The 25,663-nt window shown below is 39.7% G+C and overlaps 1 protein-coding gene across 1 annotated transcript in view; it reads left to right on the forward strand.

Moving 5' to 3' along the window:
• Positions 1–25,663, forward strand: part of KPNA1 (karyopherin subunit alpha 1) — a 77,912-nt gene that overhangs the window by 15,623 nt on the left and 36,626 nt on the right. Inside the window, exons 3-5 of the mRNA XM_056109432.1 lie at positions 13,624–13,731; positions 17,179–17,278; positions 17,756–17,850. Of these exons, the coding sequence (XP_055965407.1) occupies positions 13,624–13,731; positions 17,179–17,278; positions 17,756–17,850 (303 nt within the window). The remainder of the gene's footprint in view (positions 1–13,623; positions 13,732–17,178; positions 17,279–17,755; positions 17,851–25,663) is intronic.

The following is a 25,663-nucleotide window of genomic DNA, read 5'->3' on the forward strand; positions in this document are numbered from 1 at the left end:
TGACATCTACATTTGTTTGTTCATTGCAGCACTCTTTACAATAGCCAGAATCTGGAAAAAGCATGAGTGCCCAAGAACAGATGACTGGTTAAAGAAACTTTGGTACATCTACACAATGGAGTACTATGTAGCTGTTAGAAAAGATGAAGTCATGAAATTTACATACAAGTGTTACTACATGGAAAGTATCATGCTAATCGAAATGAGTTAGAAAGAGAGGGACAGACTTAGAAAGATTGCATTCATCTCGGGGACATAAAGTAACAAAATAGGAGATTAATACCCGAGAATAGCCAAGATCAGTACCAGGAGGATTACTCCACAGTTTAGAGGCCCAGCGGGCATTCTAGGGGAAAGGGCAGCTCAGATAGAGAAGGGAGCACCGAATAAAGGGTGTTGGGAGGATCCTCCCAGCATGGGAGATGCATGTTGAAAGTAGACCTTGGACCGAATATGATTGCCACTCAATGCCTCTTTTGCAGACCACAACACCCAAAAGGAGAGAGCAAACAAAAGGGAATGAATGCCCTGCCACAGAGGCAGGGTGGGATGGGGGGCGTGGGGGAGGGAGAGATACTGGGATCCAGGGTGGTGGGAAATGGGCACTGGTGGAAGGATGGGTATTTGATCATTGTATAATCGAAACCCAAGCACAAAAATTTGTAAGTCTACAACTGTACCTCATGGTATTTCACTAATAAAAATATATTAAAAAAAATACTGATGAGTTAAAGATGTATTTAGGCATTTAAAAAAAATTACCATCGAAGTTAAAAGGTGTCCTTTAAAAATAAAGTAACACATCCCAGACATCCAATTATTTCAGTTGTAAATATGTCCATGTATATTTTTTTAAAATAGAGAATTATACCTAGTCTTTTTTTTTTATTTTGTCTTGGTACTGCGCCCAGCTGTACTCAGGGCTTTCTCCTGACTCTGCACTTTTGGATTTCTGATATTCTAGTAATAAGTCTGGAGGGATTACTGCCAAAAACCATTAGGTTCTGAGATTGGTTTGTATGCTTCTGGGATCATGGTCATTCAGGAGCCGGAGGAGGTGTTGGGTGGCAACTCCGGGCCTCGGCAGGGCAGGGAGCAGGGCCTGTTTCACCCCCATTCCATGAGTCCCCACGTGCTTCCCTCCGTCACTGCATTTTCATACCTGGCTGTCCATTAGGCTCTGAAAGATAGTGTCTGCCCTGTCGCAGCTGCCAGGGGGAAAAGGTGGAAGGACAAACACTATTTCCCTCCCGGGGTGACATGGCACCGTAGTTTAATGCACAATCCAGATGAATTTCGGTTGGGCATTATATTTTGCTCACATTTTCCCACCACCATTCAAGTCTGCCTTCTAGGGACGCTAGATAATTTACCTTCCATTGCTCACTTCGCATATCAGAAAAGGTCATGCGGCCACGTGCGCGGTTTAGAAGAATAGTCCTGGTGTCCACATACCCCGACCATACGTGTAGAAACTCATGGTCACCGGGATTCCATCTGGAGAAGGCAGGGAGACAGCACCTGCCCCATCTGGAAACTCCTGGCTATATCGGCTTGGTACAGGGCCTGGAGAATTCTCCAGGTGTTGTGGAGCCCACCAGCCAGGTTTCTTCACTTCTGTTTGCAGCAAAATGATGCTGGAGGTGGGTTGAAGGCGTGACTTCCATGTTCAAGGGTTGACTAGGAGCCGGGATGGAACTGCCTGGTCCAGCAACCCCTCTGCGGTTCGGAAGAATAGTCCTGGTGCCCACATACCAAAGCCATGCTTGTAGAAGCTCATGGTCACCGGGATTCCGTCTGGAGAAGACGGGGAGACAGCACCTGTCCCATCTGGAACCTCTTGGCGATATTGGCTTGGTATGGGGTCTGGAGAATTCTCCGGGTGTTGTGGAGCCCGCCTGTCCCAGTATCCACTTTTATGTTTACAGTTCATTCTGTTAATTGCGTTCAATTTGTTAAGAGTGCTGAGCGATAGCACAGTGGTAGGGCATTTGCCTTGCACGCAGCCAACATGGCCGACCCGAGTTCGATTCCTCCGCCCCTCTCGGAGGGCCTGGCAAGCCACCCGTGATGTGTTTGATATGCCAAACACAGTAACAACAAAATCTCCAATGGAGACGTTACTGGGTCCGCTCAAGCAAATCAATGAACAACGGGAGGGCCTTTACCTTTTTTACCTTAAGAGAGCTCTAGGCCTTTTTCATCTTGCAGAACTGAAACCTTTTTTTTTTAAGTCATTGTTTGTTGATTTGCTATATTGCTTTTATTAATTTGCTTATTTTGATCCATCCTTACATCCCTAGATATTTGTCATTGAATTGTGATTTGTTGTTGGGTTTGGTTAGCCAAAAATTTGTTGAGGGATTTTTTTTTTTTTTATTAGTGAAGCACCATGAGGTACAGTTGTAGATTTACAAATCTTTGTGCCTGAGTTTCGGTCATACAATGATCAAATACCCATCCCTCCACCAGTGCCCATTCCCCCCCCCCCCCCCCCTGCCTCTGTGGCAGGGCATTCCCCCTTGTTCTCTCTCTCCTTTTGGGTGTCGTGGTCTGCAAAAGAGGCATTGAGTGGCAATCATGCTCAGTCCATAGTCTACTTTCAACATGCATTTCCCCTCCTGGGAGGATCCTCCAAACACCTTTCATTTGGTGTTCTGTTGAGGGATTTTTTAAAATCTGTTTTCATCAAGGTATTAGTCTATAGATTTATAGTTTTTGTGCTGTACTTTTCTGGTTTGGGAGTGAGAGTTATAGAGTAATGTATTTATAACAGTGCTGATAGTTACAGTCTTGATGTGCGTTTACCCCAACTTACCACTACCAAAGTGTCCAATATCCTCATCCAAGGTTCCGTTGTTGCTTTTAGTCTGCATATTCATTTCTTCTACCCTCATCCCCCTGCCCCATTTGGTAATCTGTTTTGTAGTCCAGATGATAGAGTTTTATATAATTTGATATAGACTATTCCCTTGTTTTGTTTCTTTATATACCACGTGAGTGAAATTATTCAGTAGTCATTCTCTTGACATATATTACTTAACATAATCTGTTCCTTTAAAGTTGCAGCAACTATAAAATCTCATCGTTCCTTACAACTACATAGAGCAAAACAGTATGAAGAGTTCTCAAAAAAAAACATATAATGTATTCCATATGTTTCAGCTATTACACTTCCTTGCACCTACCCACAAACACAAAAATATTAATATAAAATATATATGCACATCTGTGCTCATTCGATTGCTTAGTATAGCCAGGATATGGAAGCAGAGTAAATGTCCAGTGTCAAATAAATGAATAAAGCAGCTATCACACCTACCCACAAACACAAAAATATCAATATAAAATATATATGCAAATCTGTGCTCATTGGATTGCTTACTATAGCCAGGATATGGAAGCAGAGTAAATGCCCAGTGTCAAATAAATGAATAAAGCAGCTATCAGAAATTTAGCCACTGTAAATTTTATTTTGAATCACCATAAGATAGAGCATTACAAAGTTTTTCATGATTGCATTTCAGTCTCACAGTGTTCTAATACCCATCTCTCCACCAGGATAATTTCCCAGCACCATTGTCCCCCAGCTTCCCTTCCTTTAAGCCACCCCCCAACCCAGCCGGCCTCTATGGCAGGCACCTCTCTTCTCTCTCTCTCATTCTGGGCATTATGGTTTGTGATATAGATGCTGAAAGGTTATCATGTATATCCCTTTACCTGCTTTCGACATTCAGTTCTTGTCCAACTAATATTGTCATAATGGAGCCTCCTTTATATTAACCACCCTCTGTCCCCCACACCCTTGTGGAAATTCACATCTATTGACCAGTCCTCCTGGCCTGTTTTTTCTGGCCTTGGATATTAGTTTCCGTCTTTTTTTTTTTTTTTACTATCCCACAAATAAATGCAGTCATTCTCTATCTGTCCCTTTCTTTCTGACTCAGTTCACTCAGCATGATACTCTCCAAGTATAGACAGATTTCATGACCTCATTTTTCCTAACAGCTGTGCAGTATTCCGTTTTGCTGATTTACCATAGTTTCTTTATCCATTCGTCTGTTCTCGGACACTCAGCTTGTTTGCAGACTCTGGTTATTGTGAATAGTACTGCAGTGAGCTGAAGCCCCCCCCCCCCCCTTTTTCTTAAACTTTATTTAAGCACTATTGTTTACAAAGTGATTCATAATAGAGTTGTTATGGGCATTTAGTATTCTAATACCAATCCCACCACCAGTGTAATGTTTCCCCACCATTGTCCCATTCAACCCACAAGCCTGCCACTTTAGCAGGCACAAAATGGTGTATATTGCTTGTTACAATTAAATGGCTTATGGAATTATCAAAAAATATTTCAGTAAAGCAAATATGTGAAAATTGTTGTATCTCACTTTAAGTATGAGTATTTACTAAGCTGTCTGTTGCTAGTTCAGCCTTCTGTGTGACAATTTTTGTTTATTGAGCTAAAGTTGGCTTCTACGTTACTTTCCCATCTAATTTGTTGTGCTCCAAATACTGGAATGTCAATATTAGGGAATTTAGAGGTGTCACGTGGGCGAATGTTCAGAAATCCAGGGTCTGTAGAACTGGGCCAGTGAGGGGCTGCAGCCATAGTACAATGGGTATAATGATCACCTTGCATATGGTAGACCCGGCTTGGATCCCCAGTTTCCCATATGGTTCCATGAGCTTCACCAGGAATAATTCCTGAGTCCTAGGAGTAACCCTTGAGCATCTCCAGGTGTGGCCCAAATACCACCCCCCCCCAAAAAAAAATGGGCCGGTGACTTGACATGGTGGCAGCAGCTGTGGGATATAGGTATGACTGCTGGGGGCTTCCAGAAGTATGGATGGGGTTGGTGATGGCTACCTATCTCCACTCCAAGGAAACTGCAGTTTTCAGCCTTGAAAACCAGTGTACCTGGAATTTTCATTAGTTTGGCATATGTAGAGATCAGTCATGAAGTAGTGAAGTTTGATCATTGGCATAGCAGCATCTGAGCGGTGTGGGTGTGGCTGCCAGGGCTTTGGCAAGATGGGTGCTTGGGCTCCCTTTTCCTAAAGGCACCCCCAGAGTTTTCACAGGTGAGACTGGTGTACTTGTTACTTTTTGTGGTTTGGTTTGTATCTCTTCTGAGATTAGTCATGAATCTGTAAAGCTGAGTCCATGAGTTTAAGTGGTAGTGGCTGTGGAATGTCAAAACTTTTATTTTTGTTTTTGAGGTCACACCTGACTGCCCAGTGCCTAATCCTGACTCTGTGCTCAAGTGTCACTCCTGGTGGTGCTCAGGTAACTGTGGTGTCAGGGATTGAGGCAGAGTCAGCTGTGGAAATCAAGTACCTGTTCTGTGTCTCCAACCCGCAGAACTGAAACCCTTACTTATGGAACAGGAACTCCCTCTTCTCTCCCTCTAACCCTGACAGCTGCACTCTACTCTGATTTCATGATTTTTTTTTTATAGATTTTTATTAGTGAAACACCATGAGGTACACTTGTAGACTTACAAATTTTTGTGCTTGAGTTTCACTTATACAGTGATCGAATACCCGTCCCTCCACCAGTGCCCACTCTCCACCACCGCTGATCCCAGCATCCCTCCCACCGCCCGTTCCCCCCATCCAACCCTGCCTCTGTGGCAGGGCACTCCCCTTTGTTCTCTCTCTCCTTTTGGGTGCTGTGGTTTGCAAAAGAGTCATTGAGTGGCAATCATGTTTGGTCTATAGTCTACTTTCAGCATGCTTCTCCCATCCTGGAAGGATCCTCCCAACACCCTTAATTTGATGCTCCTTTCTCTATCTGAGCTCCCTTTTCCCCTAGCATGTGCAGCTGGCTTCCAAGCCATGGAGCAAACCTCCTGGTACTTATCTCTGCCATTCTTGGGTGTTAGTCTCCTATTTTGTTAGTTTATGTTCCCCAGATGAATGCAGTCTTTCTATGTCTGTCCCTCTCTTTCTGACTCATTTCGCTTAGTATGATACTTTCCAGGTAGTACCACTTGTATATAAATTTCATGACTTCATCTTTTCTAAGAGCTACATAGTACTCCATTGTGTAGATGTACCAAAGTCTCTTTAACCAGTCATCTGTTCTTGGGCATTCAGGTTTTTTCCAGGTTCTAGCTATTGTAAACAGTGCTGCAATGAACACAAAGTGCAGATGTCACTTCGACTATACCTTTTTACCTCTCTGGGATATATTCCCAGGAGTGGTATTGCTGGGTCAAATGGGAGCTCAATTTCTAATTTTTTGAGAATCGTCCATCGTTTTTGAGAATGTTTTCCAAAAGGGCTGAACCAGTCAGCATTCCCACCAGCACTGAAGGAGGGTCCCTTTCTCGCCACATCTACGCCAGCACTGGTTGCTTTTGTTCTTTTGGATGTGGGCCAGTCTCTGAGGTTTGAGATGATAAGTCATTGTGGTTTTGATCTGCATCTTCCTGATGATTAATAATGTAGAGCATTTTCTCATGTGCCTTTTAGCCATTTGAATTTCTTCTTTGCAAAAGTTTCTGTTCATTTCGTTGCCCCATTTTTTGATGGGGTTGAATGTTTTCTTCTTGTGGAGTTCAACCGTGCTTTGTATATCCTTGATTTCAACCCCTTGTTGGATAGGTATTGGGTGAATATCCTTTCCCATTCTTTAGACTGCCTTTGTATTTTGGTCACTGTTTCTTTTGAGGTCAGAAGCTTCTTAGTTTAATATAGTCCCGTTTGTCTATCTCTGTTTTCACTTGCTTAGTGGTATGACATCTTTGAAGATACCATTGGCTTCAATGTCATGGAGGGTTTTGCCCACTTTGTTTTCAATGTACCTTATGGATTCCGGTCTGATGTTGAGGTCTCTAATCCATTTTGATCTTAATTTTGTATATGGTGTTAGGCAGAGATCTAAGCCCAGTTTTTTTTGCAGGTAGCTGTCCAGTTTTGCCAGCACAATTTGTTAAAGAGGCTTTCCTTGCTCCACTTCACATTTCTTGCTCCCTTATCAAAGATTAGATGATCATGTGCTTGGGGGGAGATATCAGTATATTCAGCCCTGTTCCATTGGTCTGCAGCTCTGCCTTTGTTCCAGTACCATGCTGTTTTAATTATTACTGCTTTGTAATAGAGTTTGAAGTTCGGGAGGTTGATTCCTCCCATTTTCTTTTTCCCAAGAATTTCTTTAGCTATTTGTGGGTGCTTATTGTTCCATATGAATTTCAGGAGTGTTTGCTCCTGGAGTGATAGCACAGCGGTAGGGCCTTTGTCTTGCACGCAGCCAACATGGCCGACCCGAGTTCGATTCCTCCGCCCCTCTCGGAGAGCCCGGCAAGCTACCGAGAGTATCTCGCCCGCACGGCAGAGCCTGGCAAGCTCCCCGTGATGTATTCGATATGCCAGACACAGTAACAACAAAGTCTCCAATGGAGACGTTACTGGGCCTGCTCGAGCAAATCGATGATCAACGGGAGGGCCTTTACTTTTACTTTTACTTATGAATTTCAGGAGTGTTTGCTCCATTACTTTGAAGAATGTCATAGGTATCCTTATAGGGATTGCATTGAATTTGTACAATGCTTTGGCAAGTATTGCCATTTTGACAATGTTAATTCTCCCAATCCATGAGCGGACGATATCTTTCCATTTTCTCGTGTCCTCTTATTTCCTGAAGTAGCGTTTTGTAGTTTTCTTTGCACAGGTCCCTTACTTCCTTAGTTAAGCTGATTCCTAGGTACTTGATTTTCTGGGGCACAATTGTGAACAGGATTGTTTTTTTCTTGTCACTTTCTTCTCACTATTTGCGTATGGGAAAGCCATGGACTTTTGGGTATTGATTTTATAGCCTGCAGCTTTACTGTACAAGTCTATTGTTTCTAGGATTTTCTTGGTAGAGGTTTTAGGGTTCTCTAAGTATAGTATCATATCATCTGCGACTAGTGAAAGCTTGATTTCTTCCTTTCCTACCTGGATGCCCTTATTATCTTTTTCTTGCCTAATCGCTATTGAAAGTACTTCCAGTACTATATTGAACAGTAGTGGAGAGAGTGGGCATCCTTGTCTTGTCCCTGATCTTATGGGGAAGACTTTCAATTGATTGCATGATTTTGACTACCCTAAGATATGTGACATACTAAACCCAATTGGTATTTGTCGTTTTGTGACTGACTTATATTGTCATATGTTAACAGTGTTCTGCCTCCCGCTCTCTTTTGTTCAAAGGTTTTATAGTTTCTGTGTATGTGTGTTACAATAAAATATACCATCTGTTGACATTTGGACTTTCATCTCTTGGCTTATGAATAATGTTCCTAAACCCATCCATCTTTCAATTATTTTGGGTACGTATACTCAGGGCTGGAGCGATAGCACAGCAGATAGGGCATTGGCCTTGCACACAGCCAACATGGCCGACCTGATTTCGATTCCTCCGCCCCTCTCGGAGAGCCCAGCAAGCCACTGAGAGTATCTCGCCCGCATGGCAAAGCTCGGCAAGCTCCCCGTGGTGTATTTGATATGCCAAACACAGTAACAAGTCTTACGATGGAGACGTTACTGGGCCCGCTCAAGCAAATCGATGAACAGCAGGAGGACCATGACCGTGACCATGACCTATACTCAGAAGCAGATTTACTGGATCATATGGCAGTTCTGTTAGTTGTAAGAATATTCTACACTCTTTTCCATAACAGCTGCACAAACTTTACATTCCTGTCAGTGGTGCATAACTTTTTCATTTCTTGCCGTTGCTTCTTTTCTTCTTTTTTGATAGTTTCTTTTTTAATAAAGTTCTTTTTTTTAAATATCACATCCTTGGTGTGATTTAATACCTCATTGTTTTTTAATTTGTGCTTCTATTTCTCTAATGAGGTAGTGTGCATTTCTTTTTACCTGCCAGTTGGCCATTTATCTTCCTAGTTTATTTGAAGTAATCTATTCTGAATTTTTTTTAAAGTAGTTCTTTAGTTTTTAACCTTAAAATAATACATGATTTGCAGTTGTTTTCTTCCTTTTCATCCTCTTCTAATTCTGTCTAGTCCTGTTTATTTTTGCCTACTTACCTCTAATTTTGGTATTCTAGCCAAGAAATCATTTCTAGATCCATTGTTATGAAACTTGTATCTGTTTTCGTTCTAGGGTCTTAATGTTTAGATTTTTCATTCATTTTAAGTTTAATTCTGTAATGGTGTAAGGTAAGGGCCTAGTTTCATTTTTATGCATTTGTTTATCTAACAACTGGTTTTCCTCAGCACCATTTATTAAAGATCTTAAGTCTCTTTTAATCATTTGTTTCTTCCACTTTTCCACTTTGTAATTTTTTCCTCAGAAAAAGTGGTGACGGGAAGATTGTGGATGTGGCTCAGTGTTAGGACATGTTATTTGTATGTGTCAGGCACCCAAAACAAAAATCAAAAAAGGTGGTAATGAAACAATACCAGTTTTAATTTTGCTAACAGTATCTCTGTGCTGCTATTCAGTATGTTTCTCTTGCCCCATACTTTCTGTAGACTCGGTAAATACAAGTTAAGACTTGATCAGATTCGGGTTTGATTTTTATTTTTCTTCAAACAAACTATAGTTAATACTTAATGCTTTTTGTAGTGTATCAGGAGGAACATGTTATTGTATTGATAGTTCTTGGGTTAATCTGATTTTATCATCCATCCTGGTGTTTATCTGGTTATATCCAGAATGATACAGTCATTGTAAAAATGCACTCTAACGTTTTCACTTTGGTCTGTAGCTGCTTTTGATGGTTATTGCCTTGATCCATTACTAGAGTAGCGGTAATCAATCATTCTGTCACTCTGCTTTTATTAGCTGACAGGTAAAGAGGGGATTTTCCATATCAAGTATTTATTTGCTTGACCTGATTGGAAATCATATTGGAAAGAAAAAAATTCTTGGTTCTCTGTTTTCAAAATAATGAGTTGTTCTCTAGCATCCTGTAAAGCAGATGATCCTAACCTTATTTTGGCTTGCTGCCCTTTTTTCAAAAAGACAATGACTTTGTTTCCCTCACTCTTGAAAATCTACCTTCTTTACTCCCCTCCACCCACCCATCAGTTGCTCCCTATGCTACTACTGCCCTCCCTGGATCCCTGGTGGTCTGCACCCCATTTGGGAAATCACTGCTCTCATGCATTGGTTTTCATCCGTTCTACTCCTGTAAACACCTGGTCCATAGACTGGTTCATAGCAGTTATAACCAGTGTCATAGATTAGTGGTTTCTAACCTACAGCTGAGGACTGATACCTGCCTACAGACCAGTGGTTGAAGAATGCTGCTCTAAAGGAACCAACAAAGCGAACATTGATGAGGAATGCAATAGGATTTAGTGCAGCCAGTGTATTTCAGGAACTACTCTTAATAAAAATTATAGAACTTTTAATAGCAGTATATTGGACTGAGAGATTGTACAGGAGTTGACGCATTTCGTTGCTTGAAGTTGACCCTAGTTTAAGTTTTGGCACCACATATAATCTCCAAGCACAGCCTGGAGTAGCCCCTGAGCATTGCTGGGTATGATTCAGCAGCCCTCCCCTCAAGAAAACAGAATAGTTGACACACAGTATGGTGTACAGTTTAGTAAATTTTGATATTATATTTGTGAGATTATCAACTTAGTAGAGATAGTAATGATACTTAATCTCTTACAAGTTTTTCCTCGTGGACATTAATTTATACATTAATTTATTTAGGCTTTTGGACCACACCCAGCTGTGCTCAGTGCTTACTCCGGGTTCTGCACTCAGGAATTACTTCTGGCCGTCGTTGGGGGATCATATGGAATGATGGGGAATTGAACCTGGGTTGGCCATATACAAGTCAAGCTCCCTACCCACTGTACTATCTCTCTGGCCCTTACCTAGTAAATCTTTATACCTGTTCCCTACTCCTTTTCTCCTGTTTCTAAGTAGCTTTCCTCCATGCCAAGAATTTGGGGGCAGTTGGGTTTTTTGGGGGGGGTGGGGGTGGGGGTTCTTTTGTTTTTTTGTTTTGTTTTTGGTCATCACTGATTTGCATAAATGGAATCATTTATATTTTTAAAACTTTTATTTTTGTTTTTTGGGGACACACCTGGCCGTACCTTAACAAATCTCTTGTGGCAGAATTTAGGGGATCATATAGGGTGCTGGGAGTTGAACCCAGGTAGGCCTTATTCAAGGTAAATACCCTACCTGCTGTATTATCTCTTCAACCTCTATACAGTTTGTGTTTTTAGTATGCCATCCTTTAATTAACTTAATCATGTTGAGATTCCCTTGTTGTATTTTTTAGTATTTTGTTTGATTGTTGAGTAATAAACAGCAGTTTGTCCATTCCTCAGTTACTTATTTGGATTGTTTCCAGTTCCAGGAAATGGCAAATAAAGCTGCTGTGAACATTCATGAGTAGCTCTTTCTGTGAATGCATATTTTCTTTTCTCTGGATAGCTATCTAGGAGTAGAATGGCTGACTCAAAAAAGCTATCCTTTTTCAAAATAGGTTGTGCTGTTCTATCTTCTCACCAGTAGTTACTAGAATTTTACTTGCTTTGCATCGTTGTCAACATTTGGTTGTTCTGAGTAGAGAGTGAGTGAAAAGGAAGGTGCCTGCCACAGACAGAGGCAGGGGGTGGGGTGGGGGTGGTGGGAGGAATACTGGGGACATTGATGGTGGAAAATGTGCACTGGTGAAAGGATGGGTTGTTCGATCATTGTTTGACTGAAACTTAATCATGAAAGCTTTATAACTATCTCACGGTGATTCAATTAAAAAAAATCATTCTGGCTATTGTAAAGAGTGCTGCAATGAACAAACAAATGCAGATGTCACTTCAACTATACTTTTTTGCCTCTCTGGGATATATTCCCAGGAGTGGTATTGCTGGGTCAAATGGGAGCTCAATTTCTAATTTTTTGAGAATCGTCCATACTGTTTTCCAAAAGGGCTGAACCAGTCTGCTGAGTGCCCGAGAACAGATGACTGGTTAAAGAAACTTTGGTGCATCTACACAGTGGAGTACTATGTAGCTGTTAGAAAAGATGAAATCATGAAATTTACATACAAGTGGTACTACATGAAAAGTATCATGCTAACCGAAATGAGTCAGAAAGAGAGGGATAGACATAGAAAGATTGCATTCATCTGGGGAACATAAAGTAACAAAATAAGAGACTAACACCCAAGAGTGGCCGAGATTAGTACCAGGAGGTTTGCTCCATGGCTTGGAGGCCAGCCACACATGCTAGGGGAAAAGGGAGCTCAGGTAGAGAAGAGAGCACCAAATAAAGGGTATTATGAGGATCCTCCCAGGGTGGGAGAAGCATGCTGAAAGTAGATTATAGACCAAACATGATTGCCACTCAATGCCTCTCTTGCAAACCACAGGACCCAAAAGGAGAGAGAGAACAAAAGGGAATGCCCTGCCACAGAAGCAGGGTAGGATGGGGGGTTAGGGGGTGGGAGGGATACTGGGACCCGTGGTGGTGGAAAATGGACACTGGTGGAGTGATGGGTAATTGAAACACAAAAATTTGTAAGTCTACAAGTGTACTTCATGGTGTTTCACTAATAAAAATTAAAAAAATAACAAAGTAAAAAAAATTTAAAAAAACATTTGGTTTATAGGCTTTTTCATTTTAGCTATTTGTTTGGCAATGTTCCTTTATCATTTTAATTTCCCCAATAACTTAAGAGATTTGTTTTGCTACATTGTGTGTGTTTGGTTTCTGTATTGGGGGCACAACCAGCTATGCTCAGGACATACTTCTTGCTCTGTGCTTAGGAGTCACACCAGGCAGGCTTGGGGGATTTTATGGGCGTGCCAGGCAGGACTTATTCCTGGCTCCGTGCTCCTGGTGATTATCGGGGTTAGTTCTTTATATGATGTATATGGTTCTGGGAATTGAACCCAGGTTCCAGTGCCTTATCTGCTAGACTACTGCACAGCCACAACTTTATGTCATATGGTATCTCGGCCTCTAAATAACTTTCACTTCATAATTTTTTTGGTAAAGCATGTAGCGAACTCAAAGTTTTTGAATAGTTGAAGGCTATATACAAACTGTAGAATTTCTTAGATTTTTTTTTTTTAGTTTTAAGATTTTTTTGATTTTTTTTTAATTTTTATTAGTGAAACACCATGAGGTACACTTGTAGACGTAAAAATTTTTGTTCTTGAGTTTCAGTTGTACAATGATCCAGTACCCATCCCTCCACCAGTGCCCATTCTCCATCATTTACTTCTTTTTAATTTTTGTTAGTGAAACACCATGACATGAGGTACAGTTGTAGATTTACAAATTTTTGTGCTTGGGTTTCAATTGTACAATGATCAAACACCCATCCCTCCACCAGTGCCCATTTTCCACCACTATGGGTCGCAGCACTCAGAGATAAAACTCATTGACGAACACCTGCCTCTTAGGTGAGACTATGAATCTCATCTCTGACACAGACTCTTACTAAATATGACTACCAGCATTACCATAGTGCCTAGCACAGGTATGCAAAAGCATGGTAACCAAGTGTGGGACTCTTTGATACTGAGACAATGAAAGGAATGAGAAAAACAAATTCATTGTTCCTTTCGGTGTTTACATGTTGACTTCTATTGTGTTAAAATAGATTTAGTAATAGTTCTTTATTTTTTTTTTCAGTTATTCAAGCGAAGAAATGTTGCAACAGCAGAAGAAGAAACAGAAGAAGAAGTTATGTCAGATGGAGGTTTCCATGAGGCTCAGATTAATAACATGGAGATGGCACCAGTAAGTTAAGATAAATAACACGAGAGTTTTTCTGATAAAGTTCAGATATTTAGGAGTTTTAAGACAAAAATTATTTGGCTTTTCTCGTTTTGGAGGTGTGAGGATGGGGAATATCTCCTGAGTGGTGCTTAGCGGGACCCCCTCCACTCTCCTGTGACTCATTGAGTGAGTCAGTGCAAGGACCCAAGGCTGTGGTGCCTCTTGGGGCCTGCGGTGCCAAGGATTACCCAGGTTACCCTAGTAGTTCTTGTGGGACTGCCCCAAGTAGGTGTTAAAACAATATAAAGCATTTTGGACTCTGTTAATAGCATTCTCCAGAGAAAACAAAATCAGTAGGAGAGAGACAGATTTTAAGCTTGTGTAGTTGGAGCTGGTAAATCCAAAATCCATAGGGCTCTAAAATCAAGAGTTGATGTAGTTTTGAGGCTGAACTTGTTTTAAAGACACCCATTCATTTCTCTTAATACTTTCAGCTAATTGGGTGAGGCCTATCACATTTTGGAGGATAATGATATAAATGTTAATTGAACCAAAAAAGAAATTTTGGCTTGTTCTTCAAGCCCGTTTTCTCTCTTGAATACAGTTCTTGCTTGTTTGACTCTTTGCTTGCTGTCTTTTCCACTCTGGAGAAGCCTGTACTTTCTCTTGAATGAGTACTCTCTGCTCAAATTTTTACAAGTAATTTTCAATAAAAACTATCTTGCTTCACAATGCACACACAAATTTACATCAACATTTAGACTGATGTTTCTCCAGATGTAACTTGGTTCCATATCCTAAATTGATATATTGCTTTCCTAGTTTGTTATCAACTTAGCATCCATACATAACTCTTTAATTTATATTTATCTCATAAAGACAATAACAAAGTTATAGCCCTGTGTAGCATGGCATAATTATCCTTATGCAAATGAAAATACATGTTCTTTATAGAGGATGCAAAGTTACTGGGTGACCTTCACTTCTCTTCTTGGTAACCTATAAGTTTAAATACTACTATGTAAAGCTAATAAGATTTACATATTGTGACTGTAAAGTTAACATATTTAATAATAATAAGGGGATGAGGGAAGAAAATAGTAAGCCTCTTCTCTAACTGCAGTACTTCATCTATAGATTGAACCAACTGAATTGAAAATCTGTATACATATCTTTGCCTACAGTATGTGGTTCTGTACTGCACACACAGTTTTCTTGGACTGGAGCAATAGCACAGCAGGTAGGGCATTTGCCTTGCACGCGGCTGACCTGGCCGACTTAGGTTCGATCCTCCGCCCCTCTCTGAGAGCCTGGCAAGCTACAGAGAGTATCTCGCCCTCAGGGCAAAGCCTGGCAAGCTATCTGTGACATATTCGATAGGCCTAACACAGTAACAAGAACTCTCAGAATAGAGATGTTACTGGGCCCGCTTGAGCAACTCGATGAAGAACGGGAGGACAGTGCTACAGTGCTACAGTATAGCGTCTATCTACATAGCTTGGTATTAAATATTTTAAATCTGAAAATGATTTAAAGTATGCAAGAGGTTTTCATAAAATACCATTTTATTATCAAGACTGAAGAAGTTTAGTTTTTAGTATTTGTGGAAGAATTCTGGATTTAAGCAGATAGATAAATCGAGAGTCAGTGAATGTGTGCATGGATATATAACAAAACCCATAGTCGTACAGGTATGGTTTCTTAATTCAGAAATCAGTCTTGGGGTTGGGGAGATAGCCAAGTGAGTGAGCATATGCTGAGGCTCTGAGTTCTATCCCTGGCACCTCGGCCTTCTGAGAACACTGTGTTGTGCTGCTGGACCTTCTACAATCCATGTGGATGCCATAAAGCAGGATTAAGTGTTTTAAGTTTCAAGGTAGTTAACCTTTCTGATTTTTAGCAGAGTGCTTTATTTTCGCCCTTACAGATTTGGCTAGGTGTTGCTTATCAAACATCTGTCATTTACAACTGTTCAGCTTTACTCACAATTTTTTCTTTTTTGTTCACAATTTTATGTAACCCCATTCATGAAATGGTAAATGATTGTGAGAAGAAAATTTGCATAGAAAAGTTTAAGGAAATGATAGGAAGCCATAAAGTATTAATAAAGCAGAAAACAAATTAAGAGTAGACTGTTCAGTTTGACATTGTGGTCAGAATGTGTTATTTGGGTAACACTATTCTGTACTCATTAAATAGAATCTGTTGAACTTGTGCTTTGTGCTACCCATCAATGGTAGGGTAATTAGAAGATATACAGGGATATGGGCATTCACAAACTTATACCAGGTAGACCCAGATAATACTGAAGAAAAATATCTGATAATATAAAGGACTGGTCGTAAGATGAAAGTACTGTAATATGTGATAGAGATGGAGTGTCTGATGAGACTTAGGAGGTCATAAAAGATCTTTTCACATTTGAGATTTATTATAAATGACAACTGCTGGGGCTGGAGAGATAGCACAGCGCGTAGGGCGTTTGCCTTGCACGTGGCCGACCGGGGTTCGATTCCCAGCATCCCATGTGGTCCCCTGAGCACCGCCAGGAGTAACTCCTGACTGTAGAGCCAGGAGTAACCCCTGTGCATCGCCGGGTGTGACCCAAAAAGCAAAAGAAAAAAAAAAGACTGCTAAGCAACCATGTGATGAGAAAACAAATAATTATATATGCCTGTTTTTTTTTTACTAATATTTACTCCTAAGATTACTTTCTCATTGCATAAGTTTTTTTATTAAAATTTGTCTTCATTGCCAAATTATTTTACATTTCTCACTCCCCACCCCTTATTTAAACACCATGGTTTACAGAGTTGTTTATGATGATTTCTTACAGACATTCAATATTCAACACCAGTCGCACCACCATGTCACCGTCCTTCTACTGTTGTCTCCTTTTTCTCAACCAACCCACAAGCCTGCCCTCATAGCAGACCCACAGTAGTTTTGTTTTATATTGCTTGTTGCCACTAACATGGCTAACAGAATTAGAAAAAAAAACTATTTTTGTGCAAGGAAATCAGTGAAAATTTTTGTATTTCACCATGAGGATGTTATGTCCTTATCTGAGTGTTTACTAAGCTGTTATTGCAAGTTAGGCCTTCTGTATTACGTTGTTAGTTGAGATTAGTTTACTTTTGTGTTATATCCCCATCCAGTCTGGTTTACTACTACTGGGATGTCATTGTTAATAGAGCTTGGAGATGTTGCACCAGAAAATCCAGAATATTTAACTGGACAGTCCAGCTAGAAAGATGGTAGCAGCTTTGGGTGGTGAGAGCTGCTGCTGGGGTTTTGGTAGTAAATTTACATTTCTGCACGTAAAGAGAATTGTTTTAACTTTTGTGTGACTCTTCTAGAGAAATGAGTTACTTGGCCATGGCTGTTACCTCTGTTTTCTATTGAATTAATGTTAACTTTTATAATAATTTACTTTAAAAATATAACATTCGATTTTTGTCATCTCAGGGTGGTGTTATTACTTCTGACATGATCGAAATGATATTTTCCAATAGTCCAGAGCAACAGCTTTCAGCAACACAGAAATTTAGAAAACTTCTTTCAAAAGGTGAGTTCTGAATATGCTCGGTGTGTTTTAACTTTATTTACAAATTTACTAAAACATTAAGTTTTGATTTGGAGAAATGGTAGGGAGGGTATCCAGTTTCTCAGGACAGTTTATGTGAAAGCAGACAGAATACTCATATAGGAAGAGGGGCTGAGTATATTAAAATAATAATAGTAGTTGTCTTTGGGTGTTTTTGACCTAATTTCTAATTTTAATTTCTGAGAATTTTGTTTATCATTATTCCATATTAGGGCTTATTATTTGTATGAAACCTTGCAAGCTATATTAGTAGTTGCAAACATAACTATGTTGGTACACAGTGGCTGAACTGAATTTTACCCTTTTTTTTAGATTTTCAGCTTGGATGAGATGTTAAAATGAAGGGAGGGTGTTGTAAAATAATTTTGAACTATGGAGACCTTACATTGAAATTTCTTTTTTAAAAATTGTTTTTCCCTTTGTTTTTTGGGGAGATAGAACCAAATCCTCCTATTGATGAAGTTATCAACACACCAGGAGTAGTGGCCAGGTTTGTGGAGTTCCTGAAACGAAAAGAGAATTGTACATTGCAGGTGAGAACTATTTTTATTTATTTATATATATATATATATTTTGCATTTTTTGGGTCACACCCAGCGATGCACAGGGGTTACTCCTGGTTCATGCACTCAGGAATTACTCCTGGCCGTGCGTGGGGGACCATATAGGATGCTGGGAATCGAACCTGGGTCGGCTGCGTGCAAGGCAAACGCCCTACCCGCTGTTCTATCACTCCAGCCCCACTATTTTTGTTTCTTGCTTCACATTCATTTCTTCATGAACCTGTATTTTTCAGCCATACTTGCATTATTTTAATCTATATAGAGTTTGACTTTTTGATAATTAGGACAAACATATTGTCAGCTGTTTCAGTAGCTTCATTAACAACATTCAGGTCTTTGGTTTTACTTTTCAAAATTGCCCTTTTCAGTTATGTAAAAAAATTTTATTTTGTTGATAGCTGATAAAATTAATCTGGTTGTCAATTATCTGATTGATTGGTTCTCAGTAGAAAAGCTTTTATAAATAGGGCCTGCATGTAGGCTATGTAAAATTTGGTTGTAAGGGAATTTTTATGTTCTTAGATCTGTGTGACATGAGCTAGATTTCAGAGATTCATTAATTTCTAAACTTGGTTCTAATCACCTCTTCCTCTTTTTTTTTTCTTTTTCTCTTTTTTCTTTTTTCTTTTTCTTTTGTTGCTTTTTGTGTCAAACCCGGCGAAGCACAAGGGTCACTCCTGGTTCTTCACTCAGGAATTACCCGTGGAGGTGCTCAGGGGATCATATGGGACGCTGGGAATCGAACCCGGGTTGGCCGCGTGCAAGGCAAACACCCTACCTGCTGTGCTATCGCACTAGCCCCTCACTTCTTCCTCTTATCCCAAAAAATTATTGACAACATTATGAGGATTTTATGTGCTTATATATATGCTACTTTAGTCAATCAGTACTGATTTAGTCAATAAGTAAAAGTACAATAATTTAGTCTGTTGGACAATCTAGGGATCCCAGGAGGAAGTTGTGCAACTTCTGGGTTGGATACTATTCACAGTCAACCAACTTTCAACCCACAAATGATTTAGGTTCTGTCCCATTTTCCCCTTTCCCCCCATGTGTTGCCCACCCAATCCAGGAAAAGTAGAGTTTTGGTAAATGTGTGAATTTCCAGTAGCTAGTGTTTATTGGTTTTTGTTTTTCCTGTTTTGCTTTTTGGAAAGGAATGGGTGATTACTAAAATGGCTTTCTATAATATACTTTCAGCAAATATCTATGATTTCCGAAGTCTTTACTGGTAGAACCTGAACTGAAGGAACTAACACATGCCCCTAGGACAATTACTAAGGTTAGTTAGGTGCCAGATAGTTCACAGTGGTGTTTCTTTTCCCAAATAAGTATTTGCCAGTAATAGTTAACCATAAAGATATGTCACTCCTTTGTTTTTCTTTCAACAAAGGCTGTAGGAACTGGCACATTGCCTATCAATGGCACCCTGCACCCTCAGTGTTCCCTGGCCAGACCAGTATAGATAATTTATAAAACTTGATGCTTTGTCTTGATATTTTCTCTCCTTTCTTCCCATCCTATCTTTTCTTCTTTTACTCTCTTTGTTGCGGTGATGAGTTTTGCTTCCAGAAGAAAAACAAGAAATCCGGAAAAGGTAGAGTACTTCTATGTCCCATCAGATTTTCTTCTCCAGTTTGACATTTACTAATTCCCAAGTTCATTTGAATTAAGGTTCTGTTTGCTAGCTACCTTCTGGATCATAATTCTGGTTCCCAGTTGAGACCAGGGTTATCATGCCTGGAAAAATAATCAGGTTTAAATAAGAGAGCAAGGAAAGAGTTTTCTCAGGAAAAAGGAAATCCAGACAACCGACACTGTAGAAAATAGAGCCTGAGCCCCCAAGCAACCTACCAAGAACCAGAGGGACCAAATGAAGAGCCTTTCTGCAGTTTATCATTTGAAAAGCTTTGTGGAAGGGGGAGGTAGGGAAAGTTAGCGTTTTGTTTACATGAAAACAAACATTTCAGTCCTGTCTCTGACATTGAAAGCAATTTAGAAATTTTGAATTAACTTCTGGATCTACTAATTCTTAGTAGGTGATTTCTGAGGTCCAGTTTCTTAATGTGTTAAAGATGATATAAAATCTATTAGATTGAAGATCAAAAGGCAGAATTGAGTTTTTTCCCCATTTACTTTCTGTAGCAAACTTTCCTTTAAAAAAAAAACTTAAAGTATTTCTTTTGTTTTTGGGGTCACATTCAGCAATGCACAGGGTTACTCCTGGCTCTGCACTAAGTAATTACTCCTGGCAGTAATTACTGGGGACCATATGGGATGCTGGGAATCAAACCTGGGTCGGTCTCATGCAAGGCTGACTCCCTACCTGCTGTGCTAGCATTCCAGCCCCTATAGTAAACTTTCTATGTTTGGTTCTTAGACAGTGCCCTCTCCTGGCTAACAAATGTAACCTCTACACCATTTTTGATTCTGTAATCCTAGAACACACTTTAAGATTAAAGCCTTCAGAGAACTTGTACTTGACTTCTGTCTTAAGTCTCAGATTCCACCCTTATACAGACTGATAATCCGTCTAAAACATTCAGAAATGATCTATGGAAGTGCTGCCCAAAGACTCAGAAATAACCTACCTGTTATCTGAAGGTTCTCATCCCTAGCTAATTTTCCCCTCTGTATATTTAAGCACAGCATGGTATTCTTTATATTGTGACTGAAGGGTATCCCTTCATCACCTGCAAGCAGAGGGAAAACCTTAAAGCCAGGAGGCTTCGTGTGCAAATAATTAAGAGATGCTCAGAGAAACTTGGAAGATATTCCTTCCTCTTTTTTCAGGGCAGGTACTAAGATGTAAATTACCCCTGCTTTTTCCTGCTTCTGAGAAATGTGAATAATGTATCTCTGCAATGATGTTCTTGCTATTTCTCTTTAAGGAAGGAATCATATAATAATTGCTAACCTCACTAGGAACTAATTCTGTCAGTCTTAATCTCTTCCTTCCCAAATTAAAATCTGAATTCTAGTTGAAGGGTTTCTTCCTTTCCTTTCTGACCTTCCTTAAGCTCAAAACAGTACCTCTAACCAGAAGGACAGAAGTGCCTCCTATGGGTAGTGCTGCCCAGATATTCAGATGCTCTCAGAGGAGACAAATGTGGGTAGAATTTAGAGTTTGGGGAAGCGGAGAATGATATTTTGCTAAGTACATTCTCAAACTTAATGTGATATGTAGACCTCAGACATAATCTACCCTTTTATATATTTGTCTGCCTATGGTATATTCCCTGTGCCCACTTTTTTTTTTCCTGAGTTTAGTCCTAACATCTTTATACTACTTTCACTCCTTTGCAGTTATAAGATGGTGTTTTTCCAGACCATCTTAGAGAAACTTATAAAAAGGAACTAGAAATAGTCTTCTAGTTTCAAATCATTTGCGTAGTATTGCCCTTGAAATTGTAAATTTGAATTAAATTGGTTTAATTTCCATATTCTTTTCTTTCTTGTCCCCTTTAAAAGCTTAATGTGATAAACTGCAGTAAGCCTTCATTCTCCTATATCTTTTCCCCATCCTTATTGATCCCTCTACTTTTCTTGAAAGGTTGCTCAGATGATTCAGGCACTGTTCTCTACAGAGTTTGATATCTGGCTTTATTTTTTCTGATGTGAGCCTCTCTTTTCACTTGCTCTCCAGGTGAGCCTGGCATTTGCTAGGAAACAGAGTGGACCAGCAAAGTGGCCAGCAAGAGTCCTGATGCAAATGGAGAAAGGGAACCAGGCGTACTTCAACCTGGAGTGGGAAACTTGATAGGAGGTCAGAAGTACTTCAGCTTTGGATTCTCATTTTCCTTATTTAAGGAACTGAGCACCAGAAGGTAGCGACTGAGAAAGGGAAGAGAGAAAATATCAAACCTTTAGTGTATCCTCCAGAGTTCAGTTATAGCCTTATTTTAGCAAGTTATGGACAGTGAAAAATTATAATGGAATCATAATTTACAAACAGATAGGTTCCATAGCAGGTTGATATTCTTGTGTGATACCATTCTTGCAATACCTAAGAATTTGGTATTTAAAAACACAAAGGAACGGAACTGTAAATATTATATTTATTTGCCATTTCAGATAATCATTTCTTAAATTTTTATTTTAAATGTTACTTAAAATACTTTGACCCATTTGTTGCATAACATCCATTATTTTTTGCTTTCAACTCTGCTGAACCTCCCTCTGCCGCCCTGCTAGTCCCTGCTGCAGGAGGCCACACCCCTGGCCCCCCCTTGTAGGCACTTGGACGGCAGCAGCCAACAGCCAAAACTTTCATGTTCGGTTCTAATCCAAAACCCAGGACTCACACACTACCTAGCAGGCACAACCACTAAAGAAATCAAAGCCAAAAAATGACCACAGTATTCAGAGAAAAAGGAATTTTAAATCGTTCAGAGAACATGTAATTTGTTAAAACAAACATTTTAAAAATGTTTTCAAAGCTTCTTTTTCAACACTTTAATAGGGGCTTATACGTGAAAAATTTTCTTCTTCCTGCCCTTTTCATAGTCCGGGTACAATAAGTTGCACAAATAGATGGATTTATACATCAGACTAATCACTTCTTCTGTTGTGTATTATTACAATATTGAGTTTTCAGTGGTCCTTTGATTATACTTATCTTTTTAGTAATGGCAAGTAGTAGTAGATTAATTATACTTATCTACTACTCTATTTTCCAACCTTCCAAGAAACCAAGTTTCTGTCTTGAATTTCCCTTGCTTTCAGAGGTTGTCATCATTGTGTTACTTTTGGGAGAGGGAGTGGAAGCGGGGGGCTGTATCTGGCGGTGCTCAGAGGTTATTCCTGGCTCTGTGCTTAGGAATCATTACTGCTAGCAGTGCTCAGGGGACTTTATGGAGTACTTGGGTTTTGAACCTGTGTCAGCAGCTTGCAAGACAAGTGCCCTGTCAGCTGTTCTATCTCTCTGGCCCCTGTGTTACTCTTTAATCAAAAACGTAACTGTTTCTTGTTTTGCTGAGATGCCTTAATTTTCAAGTTTCTTCCATCCTTGTTTAGGCCATTCACTTATTCTTTTTTGCTTTTTTTTTTTGGGGGGGGGGTGGTGTCACACCCGGCAATGCACAGGGGTTACTCCTGGCTCTGCACTCAGAAATTACTCCTGGCGGTGCTCATGGGACCATATGGGATGCTGGGAATTGAACCTGGGGCCGGCCGCATGCAAGGCAGACGCCCTACCTGCTGTGCTATTACTCCAGCCCCTATTCTTTTTTTCTTAATCCTTATTACTTTTGGTTTCCTTCTCCATTTTATTCACTTCACATATGGAATTCCCTTCCATTTCCCCTGAGATCTTTGGTGCCAAGAGCCACAGACAGAAGAGTTTCAACTGGCAGCAGTTAGTATTCTAATTACTCCTTGCTACCTCTTTAAAATATTCTTAGTTTCTGCAGAATATTTCTTTTTCATACTAGAATCTTAGCCTGTCTTGAGACCTGAGAGATCACATAGGGATTATGGTGCTTGCTTTTCATGCTGTGGGCCCCAGTTTGTTCCTGTTCCTCCATGAGCACCTGCAGAAATAGCCCTTGATATGTGTGCTGGTTTTACTTATTCATTAGACTACTTTTTCTTACAGTTTTAATTTCTTCAATTCAGCATTACCTGACATTTTGGGACTGTTTTCTGATAGAAAAGTTTACTTTTATACCCACAGTATATCTCTTACCAGTTAATTTTCTTAGGAAATAGAAGAAACTACATTTTAGGGGAGCAGTTTTCTTTTAACATCCATTAAATAATCTAGTACATTATTATTAAAAATGACTTGCCCTTGATACCAAAACTATGAGCAATTAGTTTTATGGCTCAGTTTCATTGTCATAACTTTACTTGATTAGGTAGCTGTAATATATGGTCTTACCTATACGAACTTATTCAAGTCTGATAGATTGTTGGATCTTTTTTACTAGTTTATAAAATAATCTCAAAATGCTATTCTATTGCCTCTGGATTGTTTTGAGGACTACCTAAATGGTGCTTTGAAAAATAAAAAGTGCAGTATATATGTAAAGTTGGAATTCAAGCATCGTAAAATGGAGGTTGTTTTCATCAGTGATTTGATTACAGCACTGTTATGTGATAAGAATTTACTTTGTGACTCCAATGTTTAAGTCTTAAACGTCTCATCTCAGAAAAGTATTACAGAAATTGTGTTCTTTCAACCAGGATTTTCCTTCCTGCTGCTTAGATATCCACGTCCAGTTAGTGCACCAAACTGCTTTATCTGGCTTATGTATATATCACATCACATTTATAAATTTCTTTGAATACCTTGCTCTTTAATTATCTTTCACTGTGAATTTGCTGTCATTTGGATTAACTTTGGCTATGCCATATTATATTGTCCTTGCTTTTCTATCTTTATTCCATGATTAATGGTTGAATTTTTTTGTTTTAAATTGTTTTATTGGTTAGCAGTACTGCGGACCTGGGGGTGGGGAGGGTTATAGATTTTTATCTGTAGATTTATATGCAAATCACCATACCTACCAGCAACTTATTCCTGTTGCCTCATCTGCCCTTTCCTTTCAATAATCATCATCATCTGATGGGTTAGTTTTCTCTATGGCAACTGTCTTTCACAATACACGTTAAAACTTAGAAGCTTTTCTCTTGATGCTGGTGGGTGGGCTGAAGTTCTGAACCATGTCGAGTGGTTGTCAGGAGCTACTTTTGGGGGTGCTTAGGAAATATATGCAATGCCGAGGATTGATTGAGCTGGAATCAACCTCATGCATGTCCTGTGCCTTACCCCCTGGCCCCATTGCTCCATAGGTTGATGACTTTGTCGGGGAGAGAGGAGTGTTACCCCAGTGGAGTTCAGGAACCATGCTTGACTTTGCTCAATGGTGCCCTTGACAGTGCTTAAGGGACTATAGGTGGTCGTGGGTTTTGAACTAGGTTCCAGCTGCAGCCATAGCTTGGTGAGTGCTATAACCTTTGTGCTATCACTGTGCTTCCAGATGATTTTTTTCTTGATCTCTTATTAATTTTGTTCTGTCTACATACATGCTTTATTAAAGAATAACAGAAAGGAGATGAAAGAAAAACCTAGATTTATTAAGAACTCAGCTAGGGATGTAGCTCAGTGGTAGACTACATGTTTTCCATGTATGAGATCCTGTGGTTAATCCCATATATTACTCTACCCCCCCCCCATGGGGGGGAAAAAACACTAAATTTAGGGGGAGAATCGTGGGGGAGGGAATTGGGCTAACATCTAACAGTGGTCAGCGGGTACTCTAGGAATATTGAGGGGCCATATTCAGTGCTAGGGATTACACCAGTGTTGGTTACATGCAAGGCAAACATCCTAACTCTTGCCCCAAAATAACTCAACAAAATAAATTGAATTTATTTTTAAAATTTAAAAATAAAATTTATGAATTCACTCATATTTCTCACTATTAGGCTGAAAAGTTAAGTCTAGTCAAATCTACATTGAAGAGATGTATAGAATTGTTTAATTCTTGTTGACAATAATTTCTTTGTATATTTTGCTTACCACTTGAACAGCCTTCCTACTGCATTAAAAATATTTTTTAATGGAATCTCTGTGAAATATGTTACAAAGTTGTTCATGATTCATTTTCATTCATAACTATGTTCCAACACCCATCCCTTCACCAGTGCACATTTCCCACTATCAGTATCCCCAGTTTCTCTCCCACCCCTGCAACCTGCCTCTAAGACAGACACTTCTCTCCCACCCCACCCCCTTCCTTTTTTTTCCTTTTAGGCACTGTAGTTTGCAATACTATTC

This window comes from Sorex fumeus, unplaced genomic scaffold, assembly GCF_029834395.1.
Source record: "Sorex fumeus unplaced genomic scaffold, SorFum_2.1 ptg000265l, whole genome shotgun sequence".
Lineage (NCBI taxonomy): Eukaryota > Metazoa > Chordata > Mammalia > Eulipotyphla > Soricidae > Sorex > Sorex fumeus.